This window comes from Falco biarmicus, chromosome 4, assembly GCF_023638135.1.
Source record: "Falco biarmicus isolate bFalBia1 chromosome 4, bFalBia1.pri, whole genome shotgun sequence".
Taxonomy (NCBI): Eukaryota; Metazoa; Chordata; class Aves; order Falconiformes; family Falconidae; genus Falco; species Falco biarmicus.
Window position 1 is genome coordinate 51,423,967 of NC_079291.1, and position 12,109 is coordinate 51,436,075.

General features: G+C 38.8%; 1 protein-coding gene across 2 annotated transcripts in view; it reads left to right on the plus strand.

Annotated features, from left to right (window-relative positions):
* VIPR2 (vasoactive intestinal peptide receptor 2) overlaps nucleotides 1–7,842 on the plus strand; it is a 57,099-nt gene extending 49,257 nt beyond the window's left edge. For both annotated transcript variants that reach the window (XM_056336389.1, XM_056336390.1), the window contains 4 exons: nucleotides 1,291–1,382; nucleotides 4,629–4,758; nucleotides 4,845–4,886; nucleotides 6,534–7,842. In XM_056336389.1, the coding sequence (XP_056192364.1) occupies nucleotides 1,291–1,382; nucleotides 4,629–4,758; nucleotides 4,845–4,886; nucleotides 6,534–6,707 (438 nt within the window). In that variant the 3' untranslated portion in view covers nucleotides 6,708–7,842. The remainder of the gene's footprint in view (nucleotides 1–1,290; nucleotides 1,383–4,628; nucleotides 4,759–4,844; nucleotides 4,887–6,533) is intronic.
* The last annotated feature ends 4,267 nt before the right edge of the window (nucleotides 7,843–12,109 follow it).

A 12,109-nucleotide genomic window follows, 5' to 3' on the forward strand; every position in this document is an offset into this window, starting at 1 on the left:
AGTTTTTTGGATAGGTGTTGTGAAAGAGTTGTGATGCTTCTCAATAAAAGTATGATGTACTTAGATCGTACTCACTTACACAGTGCCTTGAGTCTGCTTGAGAATGTAGGAAGACTGGAAGACTCTCAGAGAATGGTGGAAAGGGTAACCACCAATAAAAAATGGCTTCAGTAGCAGGAAGGACATCTGTGTAAGTAGTCAATGAGGTGAAGACAGAAAAACTCTGACAGAAGCTGAATTCCAGGAAGATAAAGGAGAAAACACCTAAGCTGACAACCCTCATTGACTGTCTTATGTAACAGTATGAAAGCAAGCCCACAATGCGGCTAATATTGAAAATCTTTAGGAGGAGGAAGCGTGAAGAACCGAAGAGTAGAATAGTTGTTGCTGTGAAGGCGTGGATTCCAGGTGTTCTCTCAGTTTAGTACGGGCATGCTGCATTTAGTGTGTGGTTTTCTAGACTGCACCAAACAAGCCAGCACCAGAAGAGCTGTTGTACACAAGGTGCCAAAAGCCAAGGATGAACGAATAATGGGAGCAAAACTTGGGAACTATTGATTTTTATATTTCAATTTTCTAGATTGATCGGGGTCTGATCGTAACTTTTATTATGCAAGTGCCTTTCTAGAAAATGAAATATGAAATAAAATATTACTACTGTTTTATGTCAGAGGGCTGTCACAAGAATTAGACTGCAAGGACTCAGTTCCTTCAGTGATAATGTCTGCATCAATACCCAAGACAGACAGATACTTGGAAAGGCCCTTTCTATGCTTGATTGGAGTGGACAGATTATCTGTGCAATGATCTTCTCTTCCCCTAATTCAGACAGAAAATAATAAAGTCAAGGTGAGAGGCATGAGAGAGAGGGTCAGTGTGTCGGACTCACATTTTCCTTTGGGTTTCCAGTTGTGAATCCACCTGACAATTTAGGACAATGCTTGATTGTACCAAATTACATGCAGTGTCCCATCCTGCCTGTCCCAAACCTGTCTTCAGCTGAGATTTTGAAAGGAGGGCATTTCTGACAACTTGGGGCTTTCAAGAGCTTTTGCCAGCCTGGCTAATGCAGAGGTGCACTGGACGTAACAAACTTAGTGGGGCAGAACACAGACAGTAGGCTTGGCAGCGTAGAGCTGGATGTGTTCTGGCAGGAGGTACATAGCACCCACGGCTGAGTTGATTTGTCCAACTTGATAAGCATTTCTTTGTGCTGCATGTTGAGTGCAGAAGTCAGAAATCACTTTTTGGGTGGTTTTTTTTCTTCTTTGGTTTTTTTTTTTTTTGTAGGTGAATTTTATACTTTTCATTAGTATTATAAGAATCCTACTGCAGAAGTTAAGATCTCCAGATGTTGGAGGAAATGACCAGTCACAGTACAAGTGAGTCATATTTTTTGATATTATATACAGAACCAAAATAATCTCTGTAAGATTTCCTCTGCCAAAACCTGCTACCAACAATTTCTGTGATAATATAATTACATTTAATTAGGAATATTTTAGATGTGGTTTAATGAACATCTTATCACTATGCTGAAATAGAGATGAACCTAATTGTTTTGTCAAACACTAAATTCAATAAAAAATAAGCAATTTTATAAAGACCAACAAGCTATTCTCGAATTGGAGTTTAATCCATGAATGAATATGCTGATGCAAAAAATATGGAGAGTAATATCTTTCTTTTAATGTGTAAATATTTCATTTTGACGTAACAAAAATTTCAATATCAAAACACTGTTTCAGCCTCCTTAATAGCATTTGTTTGTTTGTTTGTTTCTAAAATACTTTTTCTTGTGATACTTACATATATTTTAAGAGCTGGAAAGAAGTTATGTGGTTTCCAAAAAGTTAAAAATGAAATGTAATGTTTTATGTTGATTTAAAATAGCACCTATATTTTTCTTGAGGAAAGCGATAGTTTCTGACTTAGCTCAACTTCATTTCTGTTTAGACTTTCTTCTTTTTTGTTTGGTTTGAACGTCAAATCCTAACATCCATCGTTGCCACAGCTTCAGAATCAAGGAACGTTGGGGGGCAATTTAAATACTTTGTTAAAATTGGATTTGTTCTTTATTATATTTCCATATCAGTTATTGTTGTTTATTTAAATAACTGCTGGTTACAGTAATGCAGGATCGAAGAGTCTGTTGTAGTAGGTCTTAGTTTAAAGCCCAGAAATAGGCACTGAGTTTGACACTTTAGGACGTTAATACGATATTTCAATGACAAAACTTAACATGAGCACTGAAAATTCAAACCCATGCAAATGGACTTTGAAAATGTGCTCCTGGATAACGCCTTTTCTTCATTTAAGAAATACTGAATTTCTGTCCTAAAAGCAGACAAAACATGGTGTGCTGAAGTAAAGCATATCTTTAAAACTAAGAGAGCTAAGACCTGATGTGTTTTGTAAACAACGTGACACATTTGATGCAAAAAGTGAAGAATTCTGATGTGCCGCAGGAAAGGCAACACAACTAGATTGACATAATGCTTTGCTTCATAGAGCTACAAAGGTCCTTTTTTGTGTTTGCTGCGTGAATTAACGAAATGTGGGAGAATCAAGTCAACTGGGATGAAATTACACAGTTGCCGCATTATTATTTAGCACAATGACCAACCTATGGGCAGGAAAATTCCTCAAGTTTACTTCCTGTGACAGGAACTTTTCTTTGATTCCCCATGGTATTTATGTATTTTATGAAAATGAGACATTCCCTTCCTATCAGTCTCATAATTTTCCACAGTTTACTCTAGTGCTTCATAGTATAAAATGTTCATTAACAGCGACCTTGTCCTTCGTTATTCAGCCCTGTGAATTCTTTACTTTTAGCATTTGATTGCCTGATTAAGTTTGGATTGGATAGTCTTTAGCTGATACCCAGGAGAACAGTAGATTAACCTCCTCAAGAAATACTGCATCTACAGAGCAAATTAAAGGTTTGGAAGGCTTGTTTTTCAAAATGCAAATGCATTTTCTAAAATACAGAGAAGAATAAGGCTATTTTGTCTGTCTCTTCACTAAAATGTAACTGCAGTATAAAGTAATATCAGCTAGACAAAAATTATTAAAACAAGAATGGAGTGAAAGTGAGACATGAATCTAAAATGAATACTACTCATACAAGTCACCATTTTTCTTCCCTTCCTCTGTCCCACTTGCTTGTACCTTGTTCCATCCTTTTCGTTGCTCATTTTACTTTTGCAGTGGGTAATGTTAAGTTCAAATAAAATCAGTTTTCCTTTTCACTTGGGAAACGGGGAAATTTGATGCATCGTCATATTCTCCAGTTGTAAATTAATTTCTTCTGCTAAGGAAATCCTATTTGTCCCGCCTACTGGCATCACCTTTAGATGTGAAGGTTTTACTGTTCTTGAGAAATTTCGCTGTCAAAACCGATTATTTCCACATAAACAGATGCAGCCACTGAGACATTATGAGCAAAGGCAGGCCATGAAGACTGACACAGAAAAAAAAATATGCTTGAAATACCTTGACTTTTCTGTTAAAATAGGTAAATTCACAACAGCATCCTTTCATTGTGAAATCAAGTTATATTCATCAAGACAGTGATGAATTATGGGACTCTACATTATAATTTCATAATTTTATCTGATACCAGACATCCATAATAATGCATGACTAACCCTGTATAATACATAAAATTGATGTTATTAGAGTGAAATAAGTGACAGATAAGGGATAATTAGCAATGCATCATTTCAATGGTTTCACAGGCAGTTTGTCAGAGCTGCTGTGCTTAATAATTTGAAGTTCTCCTTCCTTAACTTCAGTAGTGTATTGTGCTAAAATTTATTATGTAATTGACAATATTAAAAACTAGCTAATGGTATGTGCTTAATACCATCACTGTGGTTGTGAGATTTTAGTATTTCAGGGTAAATCTGAAATTGCTCCTGAAAATCTCACTGTTGAGATTATTCTGGATTACATTTTCTAGGTACTGTTTGGATATTGTGTATGTGCAATACACAGACTAACCATACGGTCGCACATTTAAAGGAAATTAACATCAATTAATTTCAAAAGAAAGATTTTGCTTCCCATACAAGAGGATCTACCAGTATGACATTGCAGCAAGGCATTATTCCTTTCCACTCTGAACCCATTACGCCAGGTAAAAAATATCGTGAGAGATCTGAGGGCAGTTTATGACACTTTGTGGGATGCGGTCCTCTGGAATAATGCAGTAAAACCCCACGCCAAAAAACCGTGCCATGAAACCAGGCTGGGAGCTGGCTGTATGTCAAGGACACAGCAGAGGACAGGTCCTACACCCTGCTGCTGTCCAGAGGGCAGCTGAAAAAGGGTCGGCTGGTTTAGAGGGGCTCTGTAGCCTTTTACCAGCTTTTGAAAAGCTGGAAGGTCAGCAAGAGCAAGTATAACATGCAACTGCCCACTTTGAGTTAAGAGGTTACTATGTGGCTAATGTCATAGCAAACCTGACAGGAAAACGATTTGCAATAAACAACGCTTTAGTGAGACTGTTTACCAATCTGAAGTCATACAAGCTTTATGTAAACAACATTGCATCAGGTTCTTATCTTAGAAAAACAAGAGCTCATCATTAAACTCCAGCTTTTTCTCTTTTATTTACCCAGGAGACTCGCAAAATCCACATTGTTGCTTATTCCGTTATTTGGAGTTCACTACACAGTGTTTGCTTTGTTTCCTGACCGCAGTTCCAATAATTATAAAATAATCTTTGAGTTGTGTTTGGGATCTTTTCAGGTAAATTTTAAAGTTTTTATTCAAAAGAAGTTTTATTGACCTAGGTTGGTGCTGCCTACTAACTTACAAATATTGTCTCATTCCAGGGGTTGATTGTTGCAGTCCTGTATTGTTTTTTGAACAGTGAAGTAAGTCTCACCTTTCCTACGGAGGATGTTAAATACTGTTTTTAGTAAATGTATAAGTGGCCCTTTAATTTCACTCTGATACATGAAGCTGTTTCAGAAGATGTTTGCATTCCTATTTATAGAATATATGTTTATGTACAACAGGAGAAATTAGTGTATTTGGGTGAAGAGTTAAGACCTGTTTGAAACCGAGGTGTTAGTAAATGTGTCTTCTGTTATTTAACATGATCTAATTCTAGATCCATTGTAAGTAATGTGGATTGTGCAAGTGTGGTGCAACAAGTCTAGAAATTTATCTAAAACTTGAAACACCATTTAGTAAGTATTTAGGCATAGTCCTCTGACAGAATCCAACCCCCAGAGCAGCAGCAGATTTTCAGAAGTACTCAGCATGTAACAGCTTTCCTAATCTCAACTGAGGGAGATGCAAGGAATTCCTTTTGATATCAGCCACTTTTTAAGTAGAAAATACATTAAACAGCATGCAGCGTCTGACAGGAGGAATCTGTCTGAAGACGACACCTGCTTGCACAGGGAATTGGCAGTCAGGTCTCCTGAGTGCTATTCTGGTCTTTGATATTCATGAGATGCTTGATGCTGGGCTAATCATTTGATTCTCTGCTTTAAATATGTGTGATTAATAGCTAGATACCAAAAGCTAATGTTGCAGCACAAGTGATACAAAACTGATTTTGAAAGTGGCCTTGGGGCATCTCCTTACAGACAGCACAGACACAGTCTTTGCCTCTGTTTTGTAATCTTTGTAAAAACTGATTTGATACTTTAGAGGGGAGGGTTGCCACCCAGAGGGACCTTGACAGGCTTGTGGAGTGGGGACACGCGAACCTCATGAAGTTCAGCAAGACCCAGTGCAAGGTCTCGCATCTGGGTTGGGGCAACCCCCAATGTCAGTTCAAATGGGGGGATGAATGGTTTGAGAGCTGTTCAGCGAGACGGACTTGGGGATGCTGGGGGATGAAAACTTGGACATGAGCCAGCAATGTGCACTCGCAGCTGAGGAAGCCGACTGTATCCTGCATCAAGAGAAGCGTGGCCAACAGATCGAGAGAGGTGACTGTCCTCAGTGCAAGAATGGCGTGGACCTGTTAGAACGAGTCAAAAGGACAACCGCAAAAATTATCGGAAGACTGGAACACCTGTCCTATGAAGAGAGGCTGAGAGAGTTGGAATTGTTCAGCCTGAAGAAGAGAAGTCTTTGGGGAGACCTTATTGCAGACTTTCAGTATAAAAAAAGGGGATTATAAGGAAGATGGAGAAAGACTTTTTAGCAGGGCCTGGGGTAGCAGTTCTAAACAGAAAGGGGGTAGATTTAGATTGCATGTTAAAGAAGGAATTTTTTCTGAGTGTGGTGGAGACCACTGAAACAGGTCGCCCAAGGAAGCTGTGGATGTTCCATCACTCAAAGTGTTTAAGATCAGGTTGTATGGGGCTTTGAGCAACCTGGTCTAGTGAAAGATGTCCCTGCTCATGGCAGGGGAGGTGGTCTGGATGATCTTTATTGTCCCTTCCAACCCAATCCATTCTACGATTCTATTCCTGGAGATCCCCATTTGACAGCCAATAAACATAGAAAAGCTCGTCACGTAAAAGAACATTTTCATCTCGTGCATTTTCTTTTTAACACAGGTGCAAGGGGAGCTGAAAAGAAAATGGCGGAGTTTGTGCTGGAAGCAGACAGCAGGCAGGGATTACAGATTCCACAGCTCTTCGATTTCTCGAAATGGATCAGAAAGTGTTTCCCAGCTTCACCGGAATTCAAGGGCTCACTCATTTATGCAGACAGAGACCACCATGATATAAATCAGCTATGTCCCCCAAAACATGAAAACCTATGGGATGTCATTCATTATGCAGCTTGATGTGATATTTTATAAAGTGTACAGTTTAGTGCTTTGCCTTTCTACATGTTGGTATTTGAGAAATTGGTTTGTGCGGCCAACCAGTTAATACAGACACCTGCCCTGTGGATGCTTTCTGTTTTTTTTAAATGGTATTCATATTAATTCTGATGTTCTCTTGCTGCTTACTAGCCTTAACTATTCAAAACCTCATTTACTATAATGAGTAAATTTACTCTCCAATATATCTAAAAGATGTATGGTATCCTGTTCCATGCAGACTGCTTTGCTACATGTTGAAAATTTAAGATGGGAAGCAAGAAAATTTCTTACACTTTATTTATAATAAGGAGAGATTTCTTTCCTTAAGGGTTAGGAAATTCTTTCCTAATTGTGGAAAATAAAATACAAATAAATAATGTAAGACTATAATTAACGCACTGGGATTTTAGTGTGCTAATCCAGGAGATTATTAACATTATTTATGCAGAGGGAAAAAAGGTAGTACTTGGCCAGTTGTATACATTTCAGAGGTTACATTCTACAGAGTTTGATTCCAATCCTGTTGTTATGTTTAGATGCAGAAAGTAGAGCTACCTTTGTAGTCCATGCAGAAAGGGCTGATAAAGCATCAGCATTTTCCAGTAGTGCTGTTGCAATCAGTTCTTCTCTTCTGTTTAAAATCAGAAATATGTATTTATCTGTTATTAAACAATTTTCTGAAGAGGTGCTTTATTGCTAAAGCAGTCTGGCATAGGATGAACAGCCTTGGATAGCATATTACCCTTTGAAAATATCATTTTAATATAATATTTTCATTGGAATGTGTCTCTAGAAGTACATACTCGGCAGCTAAAACAAGGACTATCACAATAAAGTTACAACTCCCATTTAAGGAACAATGTAAATTCTTTTAGCTTAATTATCCTCTGTATCTCTGAACTGATTTAAAATATAGTCCTGACCATGACTCCAGCAAAACAAATTAGATGAGTCCCTAAAAATTACCATAAAAGGCATAAATGGAAGGAATTCTCAACAACGCCAAGCATCTTATGTAGCCACTTCGCAAAAAAAAAAAAAAAAAAGACATAGAACTGACAGATTCTTATAAATATACACAGAACTTTTGCACTGTTTAAGAGAAATAAACCCACTGATGTTTACTTTCCATGTCACGTTTAACCATGTCCACTCTAAATAGCAAGTGGGAACAATATGTATTTGCATGAGCACTTCTGATCCATAAAAACAATTGCCCTGATATTTCAGATTGTATGGCACTAGCAGAATCCAAGGTCCGTAACATTACCAGGTAAAGGGAAGGACAGCAGCAAGGGCATGTCTTGGCACGCATATATGTACATTCTGGAAGATATTACAAGTGCTGGAAATATTGTTGGCAACCATCAAAGTATCCATACACCTTTCGGTCTGATTTAACTGTTTATCAGTCAAACACAATTTATTTTAACGGGATTACCCTGGAGTGATACAAAGTTATGTCAGACCAAAGATAGAAAAGGCCCCGTGGTTCACATGAGTACTGCAGAACTGGTAGTAACTGTGAATCTTATGTGACACCGACCTTTACGTAGTAGGTATCATTTGACTTAATAACCGCTTGAGGAATTACTACTTTCCGGTTTGACTTTAAAGAAGCTACTGATCACCTCCAGTCAGCACGTTTTCTGCTGACCCTAGGTGAACCATGAGATTCTGGAGTGAAGTAGGCCGCCTAATGACAGTCCCATGGGGTCTGTAAGATGCGCCTCTAGACACGTATTTAAACTAAATATATTCCCAAAGGCTTCAGACTCAGAAACCACTGCTAAACTTCAGTATTTTTCCTGGATCTCTGAAGAACCTTATCAACAAACTCTTAACTGCAAATATATGAAGACATGTTGGAGCTCTGGGGGCTGCTTCTATACCTAAATTAAACACATCTGTACACTTTAGGCTTGTTTGTCTCAAGTGGCATTGTGATTACTTAGCTCGCTGAGATGTGACGTGCAGGATGTACTTTTTTCCCAAATTTTCTTGGGTAGAAAGTCACACTTAACAAGCATTCAAGTGTACTCATCTTTATTTTGAAAAGGTGTTTTTTGAGTGAGTTAGCACACAGACAGAATGATGGTTAGAAATAGAGATTTCAAGCAACCATTTCTGTCAGTCTGTGTGGTGCATCACTAATTATACATGTTTTTCATTCGTTGCATCACAGCAAAAACTATCTTTGTCCTTATTAGGTGAGCATGGAGACAATCTGCATTTTAATTTCTGGATTATAAAACAGAAAAGCTTAAAAAAGAAAATACATTTTAAGTTGCAATGATACAGCATAATTTCCTTTAACAGGGCCACAGATGCATTTGGCTTTAATTCTGCTTCTCATGTAGGGACTAATGTCATATGAGATAATGAAGTTGCACCAGTGGGAGAACAAAGGTTATATCACTAAGTTTGTAAAGGACATTGAAGAATGGCACACAAGGAAGAGAGATGCTGTGTTTATTCTTCTTTCTAACCAGCGAAAAGTGCAGTACTTTGTAGTGCCTTATCCCTCTATTAAAAATCATAGAATTGAAATACAATAAATAGATTTCTGGGGGGCAGTTTAACTTCATAATGCTTGGTGCAAGCACTTTTATGTCTGTAAAGGCCTACAGGGCACTGTGCTCACTTGTTTTTACTCCCAGAAAATTCTGATTTCCAAATAATTTTATGCAATATTACAGCATCGACCCCATCATCACCTGTTTGACTTCCGGCTGCCTTGTCACGCACAGATACACGTCATATTAAACATATATAAAAGCTGCAAAGCAGTTTGACACATCTAGTACTCGATCAATGTTTTGCATCTTTACAACACCCAGGAACAAGATAGTTTCTCGTGGCTTTGTCTTTCATTGCATTTTGCACAGGGGGTGTGGCGTTAAATGCTCCTACTCCGTGCTGTGGTGACACTAAGAGTCAAAAAGAAAATGCAAGAAATAATCATTTGGCCTCAGTCATCCCTAAATCTAGTTCTGGCTCATCCTAACAGCGTGAGGGCAGGAGGTCAAGGCAGCAAGACAAGTGTACACTTTACCATCACAGCCTTGTGACATCATGCTCCTCCCTTTTTTTTTTTCCTTTACTGCCTTTTTTCCTTTGGCTGCATCAGAGTCCAAGCTGAGTTGGAAAGTCTTCAGAGCAGGAAACCTTGGGTTTTGTCCCCACTGAAAAGCCAGCACCAACTCATGTAAAGTTACTAAACAAGAATGGTAATACAATTCACTCTCATACTGTGGTTAATTGTTGTACTTTACTTTCCTTGGAGCTGCCAGGGTGGCACCATTCATTCTGAGTGATTTTTGTCAGCATTACCTGGTGCTGATGCCTGAGGGCCTCTCCAGTTGCTAACCATGATCAAAATCTAAATATATAGTGAGTGTTGACTTAAATTTTCCTCTGCAGAGTCAATTTCAGCTAGGTGCTTGATAAACTCGGGTGAAATTCATCTGCCCTGGTTTTGGTATCTGAAAGCTAGATGTCTGTCTCTGAGCTAAAGACTCTTTTTAAGTGCCTTCCATAGTCATCGTAGAGAAATAGGCACTAGTTGAAGATGATTCATCCGATGTTCAGCTGAGCATCTAAGGTAGGTAAGCTGAATCACCTTTTCCTCTACACTTACTATAAAATGAGCACAGGGTGGCTGGCTAGTGCCTAGGTTTCTCACTCTACATCTGAAATTAGGCAAGACTAATCTCTCCAGAAAAGGCCATTCTGCTATCTGGCTAATATTACCCAGACACTCCTTTTTAAGCCAGGTAACTTGGGCTGGCCAAAGCCATCCTCCAGGACATGTGCAGCACGATTCAAAAGTTCAGGCAATGGAGGATCCCTCCATTCATTTGGTAGGGTGTCACTGCGGTTGACTGCCTCACACAATGAAGCCAATAGCCTTATGTCCCACTTTGATTTGCCTGGCTTCCGTGATAAAGCCAAGAGCCTTATGTTCTGTTTTGATTTGCCTGGCTTCAGCTTTCAGCAGTTGTTTTGGGTTAGGTGTTTGGCTTTTGGTCTGTTGCAGAAGGCTCATACACCAAAACAAAGTGCTACAAAGACTACCAGAAATTATCTTTATGTGAAGTCTCTTGTAAATCACCCTTTAAACCATGTCTTTATTTCCTCTTTGAGAAACTGAATGTCAAATGCTTCAAATTCTGACAGTGAGGTATTTTCTCAAATTTTCTTCCTGATTCTCTTCTGTGCCCCATTCCATTCATAATAGCTTCAGCCAAGAGAAGCAAAGAAATTATTTCAGTATCTCCTCCTTCAGGACTGCAGACACCATTAACCATATTTCTCACACCCACTTGCAGCTCGCCTGTTCATACCTTTGAAATATTTGACTTTACATTTTAACTGAGCAGGAACTGGCTAGTAACATGCAATGAGATTATCACTGGCATGTTTTTTGCCATTTAAACTTTCCAAAAATATGTTGGCTTTGGTTTCTGGGTCAGGTGCATTAGTGTGCTTTGCAAAATAACTTTGGAGAGCACCCTTTTAGCCATTGGAAAGTGCTGGCTTTCTTGAAATGTTAAGGTTTTGAGATGTATTTAAGTACTCCATGCACTCCAGCATGGAGTGCACGAGAGCCCAACAGATTGCACCCGAGTAGCATGGCAATGGGTGCTGCAGGCAGCCGCCGAGGAGCTACCCAGTTTAAGCATACATTGGAATTGTACTGTAGCAGCAATAACTATTTGCTGGCAAAAAAGCTTTACAAAAAGCCTTCTGCAGTCAAGTTGAAGGTAGCCTACCCTACTCTGTAGTATCTACTTCATGTCCTGATTTACCCCAGACAGGCTTCCCTCTGTCTTTAACGTGGTGAAGGGGAAAGCAACAGGCATAGACCCTCAGCAAACCAGAGGATCTGTCTGATATAAGGCATTGCCAAGTGCACATCTCACATGCTATGCATAAGGACTGAATAGCGTCATTTACATTATTTTTGTCTTATTTTTGTGAGTTCGAAAGAACATCCTCTGTTGACTTAATTTGTTCATTTCAGCAAAGCGATTGTGAATAAAGTCCAAATTCACTTTACACAGATTTTTCAGACATCCTAATGAAAAATCAGTCATTAAATATGCCTGGTAAAAAGGAAGTACCAGCAAGTAACCTGCAGAGAAAGCTGCTATGTATATACGGGTTATTGTCTGAGAAATTACTGTCAGTGCATAGTGATACAGGAAATACTTTGACTAATAGAAGTACCGTCAGGTTACCACGAGTGCCTATCTAAGCTGTGGGCTGTCAGTACTACCCTGGCATAACCAAATAGCAGAAGTTAGCGTGCAGTGCTGT